Raw genomic sequence first — 20,540 nt, forward strand, 5'->3', positions numbered from 1 at the left:
CATTGGGCTGATCTAGGAAGACACTGAGGCCCATGTTGTAACTTGGCTTTGTGGGAGGAAGGGAGGGATGGAGGGAGAGATCTGATCAGGCGGGTACATGATGCAGTCCTACTGACAGAGAACAGTGGGGTCAAGGGTCAGAGGTCAGCCTCCTCGAGCCTCACAGCACACCCAACTGTATGTACAACATAGACATCCCTCTGACCTTCCACCTCCATCCTCTCCCTCCTTCCCTCCCTCCTCTTTCAAACAACTCTTCTATACCCTCCTACGACTGTTTAATGACCCCTGTGCTTCATGTGACAGGACACACACAGGATAATGGGTCACATTGAGAATGTCCCATTCAGTCTGTCAACAGTAGTTCATATATTCATATCCAGTAGCGGCAGAATTCTTTTTTAATAATGGTGTTGACATCACTTCCCCCTGAAACCTCAACAGGCGGAGACTGTGGATCTGAACACAGACTCATGCTCTCATGCACGCTCTTGATTGGTCCGCTTGTCCCGTCCAACCCCCACCTCATCTTCGTAGTTCTCCGCCTCGTTGATCTCTGCTTCTTGGTCTCTCTGGACAACAACACTCTAGAGCACTGAGTGTCCATTCCCTTGGTCTCTCTGGACAACAACACTCTAGAGCACTGAGTGTCCATTACCTTGGTCTCTCTGGACAACAACACTCTAGAGCACTGAGTGTCCATTACCTTGGTCTCTCTGGACAACAACACTCTAGAGCACTGAGTGTCCATTACCTTGGTCTCTCTGGACAACAACACTCTAGAGCACTGAGTGTCCATTCCCTTGGTCTCTCTGGACAACAACACTCTAGAGCACTGAGTGTCCATTACCTTGGTCTCTCTGGACAACAACACTCTAGAGCACTGAGTGTCCATTCCCTTGGTCTCTCTGGACAACAACACTCTAGAGCACTGAGTGTCCATTACCTTGGTCTCTCTGGACAACAACACTCTAGAGCACTGAGTGTCCATTACCTTGGTCTCTCTGGACAACAACACTCTAGAGCACTGAGTGTCCATTACCTTGGTCTCTCTGGACAACAACACTCTAGAGCACTGAGTGTCCATTACCTTGGTCTCTCTGGACAACAACACTCTAGAGCACTGAGTGTCCATTCCCTTGGTCTCTCTGGACAACAACACTCTAGAGCACTGAGTGTCCATTCCCTTGGTCTCTCTGGACAACAACACTCTAGAGCACTGAGTGTCCATTACCTTGGTCTCTCTGGACAACAACACTCTAGAGCACTGAGTGTCCATTCCCTTGGTCTCTCTGGACAACAACACTCTAGAGCACTGAGTGTCCATTCCCTTGGTCTCTCTGGACAACAACACTCTAGAGCACTGAGTGTCCATTCCCTTGGGCTCTCTGGACAACAAGAAGGCTGTACAATGGTACTTGCAATACTATTAGTAATACTAAATAGTTGGGACGTTCCCTTGGGGCTGAATCTTAAATTGAGATTTACGCTCAACTCAAACCTTCATATAAATCATGCATCGATATCAAAACAAGATTTGGGGAGAGGGATTGGTTCTGTATTTGCGTCTCAAGATAGGATTTGGCCTCTGGCAACAGGAGACATTGAAATGATTAATGAATGTTAATTCATCCAATAGGAGACCAGAAACAGCCTCCATGACTCCAGATGAGACCTTGAAGAGAGAGAGCTTAGCATCACTGAACACTCATGACTGTAGGGTGTGTGTGTGTGTGTGTGTGTGTGTACGTGTGTACGTGTTTCTCCAGCCTGCTATTAGCACAGTAATGAGTCACCTCTGAATGGTTCCCACTCCAACATCCCAGATCCCCCCCTGGGGGACACACGGGGGAAGAGGGCCAACATGGCTGATGAGATTATCTTGGTCCTCGGGGTAAAGGCTGAAGACGGGTGAAATGTGTGTTTGAAGTATTGTTGTTCTCTTCAGAGCAGTTTGATTTCCTGAAGGAAGGGTGAGATGGACTGTATCATTTCACCTCTGGTAGCTCCACTGCAGGAGGAAAAGTCACCATGTTTATTCCTCACACATACCAGCCTCTGGGTTGTAGATGCTTTTATACATGTTTAATTCAACCACATTCACTTTGTTGTTACCAAATAAACCAGTTTTGTCCCCCAGGCAGGTGGAAAAATATTTATAACTGTTTCTATACATTACACAGTAGTGATTAAGGATCGGGTGATCGGGTCAAGTGGATATTTGTGATTAAGATCCAGGTCAACAGGTCAACGACACTATGAAAGGACCTGTGATCCACTGGCATTGCGTACTTAGCTAGTAACAAGACAAGCAACGTAGACAAGTAAACACAGGAGAATGAATCTTAACGGTTGATTTTTTCCCTACTATTGGCACCCATGATACAGTAGTTCTTCCGGTAGTAATGACAGTCGATTTCATAGCACTTTGACCAGAGAAACATTTTCAAATCCACCCATAAGGATTGTCATATCTACAATAAACAGAGGATTGGAAAGCATGTCCTACTAAACGCACATTGAGAGGAATTTGGTGTAAAAAAAAATATATATATATATATATTTGTACAAAACAAATTTAAAAAAGACTTAGACACAAATCTTCCATCTCTTTCTGGGCACAAAACAGATAGTATACAGTAACATGACCTTCTCATGTCTGATAGGTCACTAGATGGATGGAAACACAGATATGTGTGTGTGCGCGCGCATGTACACACACACACACTGACATTTTTTTTTAAAAACGCAACATGCAAATATTTCTACGATTTTACTGAGTTGCAGTTAATTTAAGGTAATCAGTCAATTGATATATATTCATTAGGCCCTACTCTATGGATTTCACATGACTGGGCAGGGGCGCAGCCATGGGTGGGCCTGGCTTCCAAGTGGGTGGGCCTATGCCCTCCCAGGCCCAGCCAGTCAGAATGAGGCTTCATTACAGACAGAAATACCCCCCAGCTGTCCCAGTAGCTAGTCTCAGAAGATCCCGCAGGTGAAGAAGCCCGGAAGTGGAAGTCCTGGACTGGCGTGGTTACACATGGTCTGAGGTTGTGAGGCCGGTTGGATATATTGCCAAAATCTCTAAAACAACATTGGAGGTGGCTTATGGTAGAGAAATTAACATTCAATTCTCTGGCAGCAGCTCTGGTGGACATTCCTGCTGTCAGCATGCAAATTGCACGCTCCCTCAAAACTTGACACATCTGTGGCATTGTGTTGTGTGACAAAACTGCACATTTTAGTGTGGCCTTTTATTGTCCCCCAGCACAAGGTTCACCTATGTAATGATCATGCTGTTTACTCAGCTTCATGATATGCCACACCTGTCAAGTGGATGGATTATCTTTGCAATGGAGAAATACTAATGAAACCAAAATCTTTACATGTAGTGTTATATATAATTCCCAGTTGCAGAAGGAGAATTCTGTCCAGAAGTTCATCAGTTCCAGTCCCACACAAAAACAAAAGTGAATACCATCCCATCTCCAAGCAGACAATAGAATTCCAATTGGAATGCCGAGTGGGCGCCTGATTTTACTCCTTTAGAGGGAACAATAGTGAGATCTGATTGGCTCCCAGTGATGGGGAAAGGCACTCTCATTGGTCAATGTCTCTGTCCAGCTCACATCTCCCGTCGATTGGGCCGCTCATCCCGTCCAACCCCCACCTCCTTGTCTTCGTAGTTCTCCTCGTTGATCTCTCCTTTCCTGTGTTCTCCATCCTTCTCTGCTGGGACCTCTTGCTCTTTCACTTCATCCTGCAGCAGAACAAACACAGACACCAGTTGGGTAAGACCATAGACAGCAATGTTCTACACTAGAGCAGCCAAATATATACACATGACTCTAGGAACTGCCACTGATGGAACCTTCTAGAGCAGTAAGGTGAGAACATGGAATACAGGCCACACAGGCAGATCATCTCAGAACATTGCGGCAAGTATGGTGGACCGGTGACAGAGTGACCACTGTGGAGCAGTGTCAGATCATTCACTAGTGTTTAGATGGAGGGGGCCACACACACACACACACACACACACACACACACACACACACACACACACACACACACACACACACACACACACACACACACACACACACACACACACACACACACACACACACACAGAATGAGCTTGGGGGAAACCAGACACCCCCAGAATGAGCTTGGGGGTAACCAGACACCCCCAGATACCCTGAAGAAAGTGAAAGTGTGTTTAATTGGCCAAACCCAGTCGTTTTCCCACTCAGTGTTCCACGTACAATATTCCATAGTGTTCTAGACTCACGTGTTCTCCGTTCTCCTCGTTGTATGGCTCCTCCTCCTCCTCCTCCCTCTTCTGCCTCCCGGCCAAATCCTCCTGAACCTAACAGGGTTAATCACCATCAGACCTTCTCCCTCTGTTTAGACCTGTGTGTGTGTAGTGTGTGTGTGTGTGTGTGTCTGTAGTGTGTGTGTAGTGTGTGTAGTGTAGTGTGTGTAGTGTAGTGTGTGTGTGTAGTGTGTGGTGTGTGTGGGTGTGTGTGTGTGTGTGTGTGTGTACCTCGTCCTCCGGATACAGCTCATCCAGGTTGTCTTCCTGCTGGTCGGGGTTTACCGCCATCTGTAAACATAGAAACCATGACAACTGTTACCATGGCAAGGTCACTGGAGCAACTTTTAGCCGTTGTGTGTCAGGCTAAGTTTGTCATCCTCACATCTCAGACTATTTCTAACGGTCGTCTCCTTCTTCTCTCTCCCTCTCTCTCCTATCCCTCATTCCCTCCCTCCCTCCTCTCACCACCAGTTCCTCGTCTATGGCTGGGTGGTTGGGGAGCGTGTCTGCCTCCTCTTCCTCCCTATGCTGAAGATGCTGCTCCTCTGCCACGTCAAACTCATCCTCTCCCTGGTTATTAGGGTCATCCTCTGGGTCCACCTCCCTCTCTACTGCCCCCTGCAGGACGGGAGGGACGGAGAGAGAGTATCAGGGTGTTGCGTGTAAAACTGTGCATATCACACTTCAGATAGGGGTGGGTCTTTCTGGTTTACTATCCGCACGCCCGCCCGCCCGCCCGCCCGCACGCACGCCCGCCCGCACGCCCGCCCGCCCGCACGCACGCCCGCACGCAGACAGGGAAAAAAACACTAGACCAACACCCAAGGGACTGTGGCTATGGTTGAAGCTGATGTTTGTGTCAGGCAGGGAAAGAGGAGTTTAAAGCTCTCCAGTAATATAATTCACTACATCACTAACTCTCATCAATAGGACTTCTTAGAAAGATATGTAGTTAATTCAATAATTTTACATTACTTTAAAATATGTACAACATAAGATGTGTTTGAGCATGAGTCATAAATACAATAAAGCACGGGGCAGCAGGTAGCCTAGTGGTTAGAGCGTAGATGAGGCAGGTAGCCTAGTGGTTAGAGTGTAGAGGAGGCAGGTAGCCTAGTGGTTAGAGCGTAGAGGAGGTAGGTAGCCTAGTGGTTAGAGCGTAGAGGAGGTAGGTAGCCTCGTGGTTAGAGTGTAGAGCAGGCAGGTAGCCTAGTGGTTAGTGTAGAGGAGGTAGGTAGCCTAGTGGTTAGAGTGTAGAGGAGGTAGGTAGCCTAGTGGTTAGAGCGTAGAGCAGGCAGGTAGCCTAGTGGTTAGTGTAGAGGAGGTAGGTAGCCTAGTGGTTAGAGCGTAGAGGAGGTAGGTAGCCTCGTGGTTAGAGTGTAGAGCAGGCAGGTAGCCTAGTGGTTAGTGTAGAGGAGGTAGGTAGCCTAGTGGTTAGAGTGTAGAGGAGGTAGGTAGCCTAGTGGTTAGAGCGTAGAGCAGGCAGGTAGCCTAGTGGTTAGTGTAGAGGAGGTAGGTAGCCTAGTGGTTAGAGCGTAGAGGAGGTAGGTAGCCTAGTGGTTAGAGCGTAGAGGAGGTAGGTAGCCTAGTGGTTAGAGTGTAGAGGAGGCAGGTAGCCTAGTGGTTAGAGCGTAGAGGAGGCAGGTAGCCTAGTGGTTAGAGAGTAGAGGAGGTAGGTAGCCTAGTGGTTAGAGCGTAGAGGAGGCAGGTAGCCTAGTGGTTAGAGTGTAGAGGAGGTAGGTAGCCTAGTGGTTAGAGTGTAGAGGAGGTAGGTAGCCTAGTGGTTAGAGCGTAGAGGAGGTAGGTAGCCTAGTGGTTAGAGCGTTGGGCCAGTAACCGAAAGGTTGCTGGATCGAATCCCCAAGCTGACAAGGTAAAAATCTGTCGTTCTCTGATGTCAGAGAGAAAAGAGTGAAAACTACAGTTGAAACTGGGATCACAGATTCACATCAGACCGTCCGTGGATCAGAGAACGTTAGGTAGACTGATCTAGAAACCCGTCTCACCTCATGTAGTTGTGGTACTCGGTGGTCCTCTTCATCTTGCTCCTCATCTTGCTCCATGTGAGGGTCCCTCTCTGTACACACCGCAAGCCAACAGTCAGCCAGGTAAACAGCCAGGTAAACATGTAACGTATTCAGACCCCTTGACTTTTTCCACATTTTGTTACGTTACAGCATTATTATAAAATTGATTAAATTCTACCCACAATACCCCATAATGACAAAGCATAAAATGGTTTTTAGATTTTTTTTTGCAAATTTACATGAAAATAAAATAATGAATTATGACATTTACGTAAGTATTCAGACCCTTTACTCAGTACTGTGTTGAAGCACCTTTGGCAGCGATTACAGCCTTGAGTCTTCTTGGGTTTGACGCTACAAGTTTGGCACACCTGTATTTGGGTAGTTTCTCCCGTTCTTCTCTGCAGATCCTCTCAAGCTCTGTCAGGTTGGATGGGGAGAGTCGCTGCACAGCTATTTTCAGGTCTCTCCAGAGATGTTTGATCAGGTTCAAGTCCGGGCTCTGGCTGGGCCACTCAAGGACATTTACATTTAAGTCATTTAGCAGACGCTCTTATCCAGAGCGACTTACAAATTGGTGCATTCACCTTATGATATCCAGTGGAACAACCACTTTACAATAGTGCATCTAAATCTTTTAAGGGGGGGGGTTAGAAGGATTACTTTGAAGGACATTCAGAGACTTGTCCCGAAGCCACTCCTGCGTTGGTTGTGTGCTTAGGGTCATGGTCCTGTTGGAAGGTGAACCTTCACCCCAGTCTGAGGTCCTGAGAGCTCTGGATCAGGTTTTCATCAAGGATCTCTCTCTACTTTACTCTGTTCATCTTTCCCTTGATCCTGACTAGTCTCCCAGTCCCTGCCGCTGAAAAAAAATCCCTACAGGATGATGCTGCCACCACCATGCTTCACCGTTGGGATGGTGCCAGGTTTCCTCCAGACGTGACGCTTCGCGTTCAGGCCAAAGAGTTCAATCTTGGATTCATCAGACCAGAGAATCTTGTTTCTCATGGTCTGAGAGTCTTTAGGTGCCTTTTGGCAAACTCCAAGCGGGCTGTCATGTGCCTTTTACTGAGTGGCGGCTTCTGTCTGGGCACTCCACCATAAAGGCCTGATTGGTTGAGTGCTGCAGAGATGGTTGTCCTTCTGGAAGGTTCTCCCATCTCCACAGAGGAACTCTGTAGCTCTGTCAGAGTGACAATTGGGTTCTTTGTCACCTCCCTGACCAAGGCCCTTTACCCCAGATTGCTCAGTTTGGCCAGGCGGCCAGCTCTAGGAAGAGTCTTGGCTTTATCAAACTTCTTTCACTGTGTTATTAGGGATCTTCAATGCTACAGAAATGTTTTGGTACCCTTCCACAGATCTGTGCCTCGACACAATCCTGTCTCTGAGCTCTACGGACAATTCCTTTGACCTCATGTCTTGGTTTTTGCTCTGACATGCACTGTCAACTGTGGGACCTTATATAGACAGGTGTGTGCATTTCCAAATCATGTCCAATCAATTGAATTTACCACAGGTGGACTCCAATCAAGTTATAGAAACATCTCAAGGATGATCAATGGAAACAGGATGCACCTGAGCTCAATTTTGAGTCTCATAGCAAAGGGTCTGAATACTCATGTTTTTACATTTTTAATAAATGAGCAAACATTTGTAAAAACCTGCTTTCGCTTTGTCATTATGGGGTATTGTGTGTAGATTTCTGCCGATTTTCATTTTTTTATCAAATCCATTTCAGAATAAGGGGAGGGGTCTGAATACTTTCAGAATACACTGTATGCAATCACACTTGTCAAGGCCTCATTTCAGACACATTCATAGAAAAAAAAACATCCATTGTGTGTAAATGTCAATATCGGTCTCCCTCTTTAAAATGGTTCCAGAATCCAGACAGAACATGTTTGGTGAGTTTGATTGATTTTCTCACCTTCGTCATCATCAATATGAGGTTCTTCATCACCTTGGACGATGTCATTGTCCATGTTGTCATAGTTACTCTTCTTCCTGAACAACATAATATGACAACACAATGTAACACCATTCCATGGGCATGTTGTGGGGTCAAATTCTTTTCAATAAGTCATTCATGAATTGTATTGAACTGAGACCTCTTCGTGACCTCTACATAACCTTTGACTCCTGCCCTCTGACCTGATCTGCTCCTCCTTCAGTAGTTGTTCCCGACGGTCCGCCTCTCGATGCTGCTCTTCCTCTCTCTCGTGCTGAGCTCGCAGACGCTGCTCTCTCTCCCTCTGCACTCTCATTCTCTGGGCCAGCAGGGCCTCCTGGCGCAGCTGGAGCTCCCTCGTCCTCTGGGTCCTCTCAGCCTCCAGGCGCTGCTGCTCCTGCTGCTGCTCGTAGGCAGACTTCACCCGCTCCACCTGGGGCTGGGCCACGTGGGCCTCCTGCTGGAGGTGGGTCTCAGGGATGCGGTGGATGTCATTTCGTGGATCCTGGGGAAACCAGACAGACGTTGAGACAACAGGTTCTAATTCTGTTTTAAAGAGCTTGTATTAAGCCGTTCTAACTGGTTCTAAAGTGGTTCTTACCAGTTGTGGTTGGCGTCTCTGACGGTCCAGAGCGTTGTCGTCTGGCTGGTCTTGTTCCGCCTCCAACCCCTCGTCCTCCTGTGGTTGTTCAGATTCCTCCTCCAGCTTCTGGGGCTGCCCCGCCTGCTCCATCTCTTCCTCCGCCAGCTCTCTCCTCCTCTCTGCCTCCCCCTCTGCATCCCCATATCCCTCTTTCTCAGCATGGTGGGACTGGGCAGGCTGAGACTGGAACTCTGGCTTGCCCACTTCCTCTTCCTGCAACTGCTTATTAGAAGAACAGAGTGTGTTAGAGGATCAGAGTGTATGGTAGTGTGTGTTTGTATGTGTGAGACAGTGTACCCTGGATTGTGTGTCCCCATGGTCTTCCTCATGGGTGTGTGCTTCTACATGGGGCTCAGCGAATAAGGCAGCTGACTGTGGTGAGGGTGGGCCCTGTTCATGGGGCTCGGCCAATACAGCAGCTGGCTGGGCCTGTTGGTGGGCGGGGTTTTGCTCATGTTGAAGGCTGGGCATTCGGATCAGGGTCTCTTTGAGATGCTTAAACTCATCCACCTGGACCTGAGGAGAAACCATCAGACAACCTTCAGACAACCATAAGGAAACAGTGAGGCCAGGACATGCAAATAACCAAGTCAGAATTATTGAAGGGCACTTGCAAACTTGCATTAGCAAAGGTTAGCCTAAGGTTAGAAGTGCGTTAGGAAGCAGCGTCGTCAGAACCAGGAAGACGGTGTCAAGCAAGCCAGAAGAGCAGGGGTCAGAGGTTGAGAAATGAGAGGTTATCATGCGAGGGGGACAGGCAGGCAGCAGACATGCAGAAGGACAGCCCACCTACAGATGGAAAGACATCGGAGCGAAGGACCATTAGGCCAGTTCACATCACCCCCCCTTCCCAGAATTAGTGGTACAGTCCTTTATCCCCCATCAAATGGACTGGACCAGTTAAGCCTCAGCACCCAGTTTATCAAACAGACTCCATGCCTTTTCTGACAGCCAAAGCTGTAGAACTCTTACATTCTTTCCTCTCTCTCCCTCCAATTACCCTCATTAGATTTTCCCGCCAGATTAGTTTCAGAATGCTTTTGATGTGCCGCTCAAGCTCACACACCCCGTAGTGAACCAACCCACCTGACACCGCCCCAACACACACACACACACACACACACACACACCCCGTAGTGAACCAACCCACCTGACACCGCCCAACACACACACACACACACACACCGCCACTCTGAGAGTCATGCCTTCCTGTCCTTCACCAGGATGGTCCCTAGACAGCATGTTAGAAACCAGGATGGCCCCTAGACAGCATGTTAGAAACCAGGATGGCCCCTAGACAGCATGTTAGAAACCAGGATGGTCCCTAGACAGCATGTTAGAAACCAGGATGGTCCCTAGACAGCATGTTAGAAACCAGGATGGTCCCTAGACAGCATGTTAGAAACCAGGATTGTCCCTAGACAGCATGTTAGAAACCAGGATGGCCCCTAGACAGCATGTTAGAAACCAGGATGGTCCCTAGACAGCATGTTAGAAACCAGGATGGTCCCTAGACAGCATGTTAGAAACCAGGATGGCCCCTAGACAGCATGTTAGAAACCAGGATGGCCCCTAGACAGCATGTTAGAAACCAGGATGGCCCCTAGACAGCATGTTAGAAACCAGGATGGCCCCTAGACAGCATGTTAGAAACCAGGATGGTCCCTAGACAGCATGTTAGAAACCAGGATGGTCCCTAGACAGCATGTTAGAAACCAGGATGGCCCCTAGACAGCATGTTAGAAACCAGGATGGTCCCTAGACAGCATGTTAGAAACCAGGATGGTCCCAAGACAGCATGTTAGAAACCAGGATGGTCCCTAGACAGCATGTTAGAAACCAGGATGGTCCCTAGACAGCATGTTAGAAACCAGGATGGTCCCTAGACAGCATGTTAGAAACCAGGATGGTCCCTAGACAGCATGTTAGAAACCAGGATGGCCCCTAGACAGCATGTTAGAAACCAGGATGGTCCCTAGACAGCATGTTAGAAACCAGGATGGTCCCAAGACAGCATGTTAGAAACCAGGATGGTCCCTAGACAGCATGTTAGAAACCAGGATGGTCCCTAGACAGCATGTTAGAAACCAGGATGGTCCCTAGACAGCATGTTAGAAACCAGGATGGCCCCTAGACAGCATGTTAGAAACCAGGATGGTCCCTAGACAGCATGTTAGAAAGAACAGTCAGTGTGTCTCCCTACCTGAGCTGAGACCAGCGCGCTCTTGTGGTCCTCTAGCGTCAGTGCAAGCTGATCATGGGCATCCTTCAAGTCCTTATGTACTATCTGTAATAATAATAATAATAATAATAATAATAATAATAATAATAATAATAATAATAATAATATAGTAAGATAGAAATACATGGTGATGGATCGTCCTAGCTTTCCAATGACCTTAAGATTGCTTTTTCCGTATTCAATTTCTACACATTTACAGAAACAATTCCAGGTTGTACTCAGACCAATCTCTGGTATTCCCAGGACTCACCTGTGCGTCCTGTAACTGGACATGGATGTCCTGGTGAGCTTTCCTCAGCTGCTTATTCTCCTCTCTCAGATTATACACATTCTCTACAGTAATTACATAAAGACATACAGCATATTTATTACAATGTTATTATGTCACACCTTCTCAACTCCAAACTGCAACACTGCTCCAAGTCAGGAGAGGGAGACAAAGACCTAGTGTTCACTCCTGTCTGGCTGGCTCTGGCTGGCTGACTGTCTGTCGCTGCCTTGCTGGTTGGCTGTCTCTGGCTGTCTGTCTCTGGCTATCTGTCTGTCTGTCGCTGCCTTGCTGTCTCTGCCTGGCTGGCTGGCTGGCTGTCTGTGTCTCTAGCTGGCTGGCAAGCTGGATGTCTGTCTGTCTCTGGCTGTCTGTCTCTGGCTGGCTGTCTGTCTGTCGCTGCCTGGCTGTCTGTCTGTCGCTGCCTGGCTGGCTGGCTGTCTCCGGCTGGCTGGCTGTCTCCGGCTGGCTGGCTGGCTGTCTCCGGCTGGCTGTCTCCGTCTGGCTGTCTCCGTCTGGCTGTCTCCGTCTGGCTGTCTCCGTCTGGCTGTCTCCGTCTGGCTGGCTGTCTCCGGCTGGCTGGCTGTCTCCGGCTGGCTGGCTGGCTGGCTGTCTCCGGCTGGCTGGCTGGCTGGCTGGCTGTCTCCGGCTGGCTGGCTGGCTGGCTGGCTGTCTCCGGCTGGCTGGCTGGCTGGCTGGCTGTCTCCGGCTGGCTGGCTGGCTGGCTGGCTGTCTCCGGCTGGCTGGCTGGCTGGCTGGCTGTCTCCGGCTGGCTGGCTGGCTGTCTCCGGCTGGCTGGCTGGCTGTCTCCGGCTGGCTGGCTGGCTGTCTCCGGCTGGCTGGCTGGCTGTCTCCGGCTGGCTGGCTGGCTGTCTCCGGCTGGCTGGCTGGCTGTCTCCGGCTGGCTGGCTGTCTCCGGCTGGCTGGCTGTCTCCGGCTGGCTGGCTGTCTCTGGCTGGCTGGCTGTCTCTGGCTGGCTGGCTGTCTCTGGCTGGCTGGCTGTCTCTGGCTGGCTGGCTGTCTCTGGCTGGGTGGCTAGGTGGCTGTCTCTGGCTGGGTGGCTAGGTGGCTGTCTCTAGGTGGCTGGCTGTTTCTGGCTGGCTGTCTCTGGCTGGCTGTCTCTGGCTGGCTGGCTTGCGGTCTCTGGCTGGCTCTGGGTGGCTGTGGGTGGGTGGCTGGCTCTGGGTGGCTGTCTGGCTCTGAACGGCTGGCTGGCTCTGAACGGCTGGCTGGCTCTGAATGGCTATGGGTCTGTCCGTGGGTCTGTCTGTCTGTGTGTGCGTCCGTCGCTGTGGGTGGGTCCGTCCGTCGCCGTCTGTGGGTGGGTGGGTCTGTCTGTGGGTCGGTCCGTCCATCCCAGTCCGTGAGTGGGTCCGTCCGCGTGTGAGTGCACCTTTGAGCTTGGAGACTTCCATCTCTTTGGTCTGCTGTAGCTTGTGGAAGCGGTCCTTGTGTTGGTCCAAGGCCTTGCCGTGGTCCTCTCCCTGGATCTGATGCTGCTCCTGCAGGTCCTCGTGCTGCTTCTTCAGGTCCTCGTGCTGCTTCTAAAACAACAAGGACAGAGGGTGGGTCAGTGTGTGTGTGTGTGGGGGGGTCAGTGTGTGTGTGTGTGGGGGGGTCAGTGTGTGTGTGTCAGTGTGTGTGTGTGTGTGTGTGTGTGTGTGTGTGGGTCAGTGTGTGTGTGTGGGTCAGTGTGTGTGTGTGTGTGTGTGTGTGCTTACTTACCTTTAGCATCTGGTGCTGCCCATGTAAAGCGTTGAATTTGTTGCTGGAGTCCTGCTGTTTAACAAACAAAAAAACAACAAACATTTACAATCCCTGTCTCTACTCCTGTCTCTGTCCTTTAACATTATATTATCAACAACCCCAGCCACACTCCCCTCAGATGCATGTCAGCCCACAGCAGGAAGTGACATCAGTGCTGCTGACCTAATAAAACCATTAGACTACAACTGTTGCTCAGTCTGGACAGGTGTTGGCAGTCAGACAGAATGGGCACATAACTAAAACAGATGGGCACATAATGCTGACTTTAACAGCTTCTCATTCTGTCATTAGTACCAGAGCTGAGGACTAAAGCCTACCTTCTCCTTGTTCAGTGACTGTTGGGTTTCAAGTTTATACACCAGATAATCTGTTGGAGACAGGAGGGGAAGATATGATGGAATCACCACGCTTGTAAAGAGTGTATAATTGAGGATTGATGTAATTCATGTAGTAATTTAGACAGTATTGGCTGCTCTCTCACCCTCTTTGGCCTTCTTGTGTTCCACACGTTCCTTCTGCAGAGACTTCTCTAGTCGCGAGCGATGCTCATACACCACTGAGAAACAGAGAGAAACCAGAGGAGGAGGAGGAGGATGAGGGAAAGAGAGTGAAAACAGAGAGGAGGAGGAGGATGAGGGAAAGAGAGTGAAACCAGAGAGGAGGAGGAGGATGAGGGAAAGAGAGTGAAACCAGAGAGGAGGAGGAGGATGAGGGAAAGAGAGTGAAACCAGAGAGGAGGAGGAGGATGAGGGAAAGAGAGAGAAAACAGAGAGGAGGAGGATGAGGGAAAGAGAGAGAAAACAGAGAGGAGGAGGAGGAGGGAAAGAGAGAAAACAGAGTTACTGTGAGGGGATGTTCTCACGGGGCCATCTGGACTGGAAGCTAAACAGAAAGCTGTTTATGATACAAACATTTAGACTTATCACACACACACAAGGATAATTATAGGCTTTGAACAAGCAAACAGATCCTTTGCTGTGTGTGTGTACTGTACGTGTGTGTGTGTGTACGAATGTGTGAGCATGTTCTGTATTGGTTCAGAGTGTGTATTCTGGCATTGCCATTCGCTGAATGATGGTCAGGTGTGATACTCCACAGCCCTGAGATCGACCTCTCACCTTTACCTATCCCCACCTCTTCTCAAATCCCAAAGTGGGTAAAGTTAGTAATAGTTTTACAAGCAGAATGACACGGTTGGTAGGAGAAGCTTTATTTCCAAAAAGTTAAGAAAAACTATTAGTCTTTGTCTATAAGAGTTTTTCTCCAGACTTTAAAAGGGGTACAGTGACATCATGACAGCCAACCCAACACATCATCCGTATCATACAACCTGGAAAATCATAGCAGCACAGAAGTGTCAGAGAGCCTTTGCCGGCGTCAGAGAGCCTCTTCCCGGCGTCAGAGAGCCTCTTCCCGGCGTCAGAGAGCCTCTTCCCGGCGTCAGAGAGCCTCTTCCCGGCGTCAGAGAGCCTCTTCCCGGCGTCAGAGAGAGCCTTTTCCCGGCGTCAGAGAGAGCCTTTTCCCGGCGTCAGAGAGAGCCTTTTCCCGGCGTCAGAGAGAGCCTTTTCCCGGCGTCAGAGAGAGCCTTTTCCCGGCGTCAGAGAGAGCCTTTTCCCGGCGTCAGAGAGAGCCTTTTCCCGGCGTCAGAGAGAGCCTTTTCCCGGTGTCAGAGAGAGCCTTTTCCCAGCGTCAGAGAGAGCCTTTTCCCGGCGTCAGAGAGAGCCTTTTCCCGGCGTCAGAGAGAGCCTTTTCCCGGCGTCAGAGAGAGCCTTTTCCCGGCGTCAGAGAGAGCCTTTTCCCGGCGTCAGAGAGAGCCTTTTCCCGGCGTCAGAGAGCCTTTTCCCGGCGTCAGAGAGCCTTTTCCCGGCGTCAGAGAGCCCTTTGCCATCACTTTATTACAATAGGTAGCTTAACAAAGGCCTATTGTACATGCATTCAACATCACAGGTTTAAAGTATGCATTTATTACACAGTGCAACAGTGCTAGTAACTCCCTTTAACACCAGGGCTAAATTCCACAACATATATTCTGGGTAGGCTACATCTCATTACCATTATCGGCACTGATTTGGACACGAGGGGAGTGGAAGGAAGCCTACCTGTACTTCCACCTGTCCACTTCTCAGATTAGTGTGGGTGAAGGAAAGGAAATGAGGAAAGGAAGAAACGTTAGACTATTGAGAGATACCCATAGACTGGGACCATACCTTTACCAGGGACCAAGACATGAGAGAGTGGTCTGAGCTGTACAGCTCCACTGTGTTCATTTCTCAGTGCCAGTGATCTCTTTTAGATTAGGCCATGCATCTCTCTCAGTCAAGACAGTCGGGGCCTGATAGATTAGGTGAGGGGAAGTCAGGACAGAGACAAACTGTGAAGCAAGAACACACACCACTGGGAGACAGAAGAGGGGTAGAGAGAAGGTGAGAGGTAGAGAGGCTGAGGGAGGAAAGTAAAAGGGGCAAGGCAGGATGGAGAGGGGAGGCATTGAATCAAGTCTAGAACAGTGTTCAAACCCAGAGAAGCCCCTGTTGAACCAGGAACAAACCCAGAGAAGCCCCTGTTGAACCAGGAACAAACCCAGAGAAGCCCCTGTTGAACCAGGAACAAACCCAGAGAAGCCCCTGTTGTACCAGGAACAAACCCAGAGAAGCCCCTGTTGTACCAGGAACAAACCCAGAGAAGCCCCTGTTGAACCAGGAACAAACCCAGAGAAGCCCCTGTTGAACCAGGAACAAACCCAGAGAAGCCCCTGTTGTACCAGGAACAAACCCAGAGAAGCCCCTGTTGAACCAGGAACAAACCCAGAGAAGCCCCTGTTGTACCAGGAACAAACCCAGAGAAGCCCCTGTTGTACCAGGAACAAACAACCATGTGTCCCAGGTCTCAAGCTCAAAAAAAAGGACCCATCCCATGGGGCAGTCTGTTCACATCAGCAAACCATTCACACACACACACAACGCCATACTGCCATCTGCCTGGTACAGTTGAAACTGGGATTCATCCGTGAAGAGCACACGTCTCCAGCATGCCAGTGGCCATCGAAGGTGAGCATTTGCCCACTGAAGTCGGTTAGGTCACCAAACTGCAGTCAGGTCAAGACCCTGGTGAGGACGACGAGCAAGCAGATGAGCTTCCCCGAGACGGTTTCTGACAGTTTGTGCAGAAATTCTTCAGTTGTGCAAATCCACAGTTTCGTCTGCTGTTCGGGTGGCTGGTCTCAGACGATCCCGCAGGTGAAGAAGCCGCATGTGGAGGTCCTAGGCTGGCGTGGTTAGATGTGGTCTGTGGTCGTGAGGCCGGTTGGACGTACTATCAAATTCTATAAAATGACGTTGGAGGCGGCTTATAGTAGAGAAATTGACATTCAATTCTCTGGCAACACCTCTGGAACACATTCCTACAGTCAACATGCCAATTGCGCACTCCCCCAAAACTTCAATCTGTGGTATTGTGTTGTGTGACAAAACTGTTCATTTTAGATCGGCCTTTTATTGCCCCCCAGCACAAGGTGCACCTGTGTAATGATTAGAGGTCGACCGATTAATCGGAATGGTCGATTAATTAGGGCCGATTTCACGTTTTCATAACAATTGGTAATCGGTATTTTTGGCCACCGATTTGCCGATTTCTTTAAAAAAAAATTATACATTTATTTAACTAGGCAAGTCAGATTTATAACACATTCTTATTTTCAATGACGGCCTAGAAACGGGGGTTAACTGCCTTGTTCAGGGGGGATTCGGGGATTCGTTTTTGCAACCTTCTGGTTACTCCAGGAGGAGCCTGCGTGGCAGGCTGACTACCTGTTACGCGAGGGCAGCAAGAAGCGAAGGTAAGTTGCTAGCTAGCATTAAACTTATCTTATAAAAAAACGATCAATCTTAACATAATCACTAGTTAACTACACATGGTTGATGATATTACTAGTTTATCTAGCGTGTCCTGCGTTGCATATAATCGATGCGGTGCCTGTTAATTTCTCATCGAATCACAGCCTACTTCGACAAACGAGTGATGATTTATCAAGCGCATTTGCGAAAAAAGCACTGTCGTTGCACCAATGTACCTAACCATAAACATCAATGCCTTTCTTTAAAATCAATACACAAGTACATATTTTTAAACCTGCATATTTAGTTAACATTGCCTGCTAACATGAAATTGTGTCACTGCTCTTGCGTTCATTGCCTGGCTCGTTGTGAACTAATTTGCCAGAATTGTACGTAATTATGACATACAATTGAAGGTTGTGCAATGTAACAGCAATATTTAGACTTAGGGATGCCACCCGTTAGATAAAATACGGAATGGTTCCGTATTTCACTGAAAGAAAAAAACGTTTTGTTTTCGATATGATAGTTTCCGGATTCAACCATATTAATGACCTAAGGCTCGTATTTCTGTGTGTTTATTATATTATAATTAAGTCTATGATTTGATAGAGCAGTCTGACTGAGCGATGGTAGGCAGCAGCAGGCTCGTAAGCATTCATTCAAACAGCACTTCACTGCGTTTCGCCAGCAGCTCTTCACAATGCATTGCGCTGTTTATGACTTCAAGCCTGTCAACTCCCAGGATTAGGCTGGTGTAACCGATGTGAAATGGCTAGCTAGTTAGCGGGTGCGCGCTAATAGCGTTTCAAACGTTACTCGCTCTGAGACTTGGAGTAGTTGTTCCCCTTGCTCTGCATGGGTAACACTGCTTCGAGGGTGGCTGTTGTCGATGTGTTCCTGGTTCGAGCCCAGATAGGAGCGAGGAGAGGGACGGAAGCTATACTGTAACACTGGCAAATACTAAAGTGCCTATAAGAACATCCAATAGTCAAAGGTATATGAAATACAAATCGTATAGAGAGAAATAGTCCTATAATTTCTATAATAACTACAACCTAAAACTTCTTACCTGGGAATATTGAAGACTCATGTTAAAAGGAACCACCAGCTTTCATATGTTCTCATGTTCTGAGCAAGGAACTTAAACGTTAGCTTTTTTACATGGCACATATTGCACTTTTACTTTCATCTCCAACACTTTGTTTTTGCATTATTTAAACCAAATTGAACATGTTTCATTATTTATTTGAGGCTAAATTGATTTTATTGATGTATTATATTAAGTTAAAATAAGTGTTCATTCAGTATTGTTGTAATTGTCATTATTACAACAAAAAAGTTAAAAATAATGTAATAATAAAAAATAATAATAAAAAAATAATAATACATTTTTTACAATTAAAAAAAAAAATATTGCCCGATTAATCGGTATCGGCCTTTTTTGGTCCCCCAATAATCGGCATCGGTATCGGCGTTGAAAAATCATAAATCGGTCGACCTCTAGTAATGCTGTTTAATCAGCTTCTTGATATGCCAAACCTGTCAGGTGGAAGGATTATCTTGGCGAAGGAGAAATGCTCACTAACAGGGATGTAAACACATTTGTGGATTTTTGTTGTTGTTGAGAAATATGCATATGGAACATTTCTGGGATCTTTTATTTCCGCTTATGAAACATAGGCCCAACGCTATATGTTGCAGTTACATTTTTGTTCAGTGTATTTGACTGATAAATCTCTTTGATTGCAACTTAGACTTCTCACTTCAATGCAGTTATTGTAAATTCCTCTGCATGAGACTGTCTGCTAACTAGTAGAGAACATTTAAATCCTACTGAGTGGAACTCAGAGTCGTTGGCAGAGTGAAGGCCAGTAAAAGTCTTAGTAATGTATGGCAGTTAACAGCTGCTCTGTTGTCAAAAGGGGAAAATGTGAATCGATATTCCCCCACAGGCTGTGTAACAGTCCATCTCTAAATATAGGTCACATTAATGCTATCAACAGTGGAGATATTGAATGACAGCGAGAGGAACAAAAGCATCGCTCCACAACAATGTGAGTGGGCTGAAGTGAGTTACCTCAGACAGAATTTGAGTGAAGCACTATCCAATCCATTTCAAGTGGGTCCATGTATTTACTGTCCATACATTACATTTAAAACATGGAACAACCATGTGTGTAGCCTAACCTAGGTGATGAAATAAAGTATATCAAAATTGAAGTGTCCGTTTTGAACTAATCTAGAAAGTACAATTGTACAACCAAACATAAAATGTGTGGTTTCGTTATCTAAAGGCCAGGACCTACATAGAGAAAGCAGCAGCCTAGTGACCTGTCTGACAGGTGATGTTTCCAGAGGTGCAGACCATGTCTCCGGACACCAGGTGTGTCCGACTTCTCAGCCAGAAATCCTTTATCAAGAAAGGACATTCCATGGGACTCGACCAAACTCCAAATAACCTCTTAGTTGCCGGTATCATGCTTGGCTAAAGGCTAAGTGTTGGGATGATATGCGCTAAACTCAAATTCAACCCAGTAAACTGAGCCAGCTAATGCAAAATAAACCACCGCGGTGACAGTCACGATTTCGACACTCGCAACGTTGTTTTAAAAAACGGATGTACTTGTTTATTTTAATAAAATCAGATCTCGCTAAAGAAATATGCCAAGAAAGTCATAAAAGTAGAAAATACAAGTCACATTCAAACTCCTCCCTCTCGCCTTTATTTCTTCAAACCTCTTTCCCCCAAAAAAGATATTTACCTTGAAGCTGCGCGGAGAGCGACTCTTGATGCTGCTGGTACTTGACAGCCATCGCCTCTGTCCTCTTCAGCTGATTGTGCATCTCATAAGATACCATCCCTCCATAAATCATTCCGAAAACCACCGTGGTGAGAAGGAGAGCCTGGAAGATTCTCCGCTGCCTCCGAGAGCACACTCCGTTCCCCATGGTTGAATCGTCGGGTCACTTCTGTGCAAACTTAGTCTAAACTTTCTACTATTAAAACTACTTCAAGCCCCTTCTCACCTCAGTCGTCCCCAAGCATTATTAAACAGAGGGAGCAGAAACACTTTAGAGTTGAGGCAAGTTTAGTGAAGATGTTGGATTCATTTTGGCCCAGAAAAACGAAGGAATCCCAGTTTGTTTTGACTTTTCCTTGGATTTTCGTTTGACAACACTACAAACAGCAAACTCTCTCGGATATTTCATGAGAAGCAGAATTTGTCATTGTGCTTAATGTAGAAGCAATGGCTCACTCTAAACAAAACCAGACCGGATGTTAACAGATTCCCATTGCAACGCGTTCAGATTTTGTCCATCCCTGTAATAAAAATAAAAATCCCGATATTTACGAGGCCTACAAAAAACACTTTTAATTGTAGTTATGTGTCACCTACGCAGCGCAGCTTCCATCTAACAGCAACTAGGAAGGAAGTCCTTCCCCAATGAAATCCCCAACTCCCCGCCCCCAGCGGAACGGACTC

General features: G+C 47.7%; 1 protein-coding gene across 3 annotated transcripts; it reads right to left on the reverse strand.

The window, feature by feature from the left end:
* Positions 1–3,345: 3,345 nt before the first annotated feature.
* Positions 3,346–20,493, reverse strand: golim4a (golgi integral membrane protein 4a). Of its 3 annotated transcripts, none has more exons than XM_029773780.1 (16): positions 19,818–20,493; positions 13,701–13,775; positions 13,537–13,586; positions 13,178–13,228; positions 12,846–12,996; positions 11,435–11,517; positions 11,146–11,229; positions 9,240–9,458; positions 8,901–9,161; positions 8,503–8,804; positions 8,279–8,355; positions 6,331–6,401; positions 4,790–4,942; positions 4,553–4,612; positions 4,298–4,375; positions 3,346–3,763 (listed from the first exon to the last, which is right to left on the reverse strand). In XM_029773780.1, the coding sequence occupies exons 1-16, from the start codon at positions 20,002–20,004 to the stop codon at positions 3,629–3,631; spliced, it is 2,037 nt and encodes a 678-aa protein (XP_029629640.1). In that variant the 5' UTR covers positions 20,005–20,493; the 3' UTR covers positions 3,346–3,628. The 3 variants fall into 3 exon arrangements, with proteins under 3 accessions (XP_029629640.1, XP_029629639.1, XP_029629641.1); XM_029773779.1 differs by having other exon boundaries at positions 13,178–13,231; XM_029773781.1 differs by lacking the exon at positions 4,790–4,942 and having other exon boundaries at positions 13,178–13,231; positions 19,818–20,004.
* Positions 20,494–20,540: the final 47 nt, after the last annotated feature.

Source organism: Salmo trutta, chromosome 13, assembly GCF_901001165.1.
Source record: "Salmo trutta chromosome 13, fSalTru1.1, whole genome shotgun sequence".
In the NCBI taxonomy this organism is placed as follows: Eukaryota; Metazoa; Chordata; class Actinopteri; order Salmoniformes; family Salmonidae; genus Salmo; species Salmo trutta.

Coding starts and splice junctions, on each gene's coding strand:
- golim4a (XM_029773779.1), bottom strand. CDS start 20,004: ATGGGGAACGGAGTGTGCTCTCGGAGGCAGCGGAGAATCTTCCAGGCT. Junction 11,230..11,434: donor TCCAGTTACAGGACGCACAG/GTGAGTCCTGGG, acceptor TTATTATTACAG/ATAGTACATAAGGACTTGAA. Junction 4,613..4,789: donor CCATAGACGAGGAACTGGTG/GTGAGAGGAGGG, acceptor CTATGTTTACAG/ATGGCGGTAAACCCCGACCA.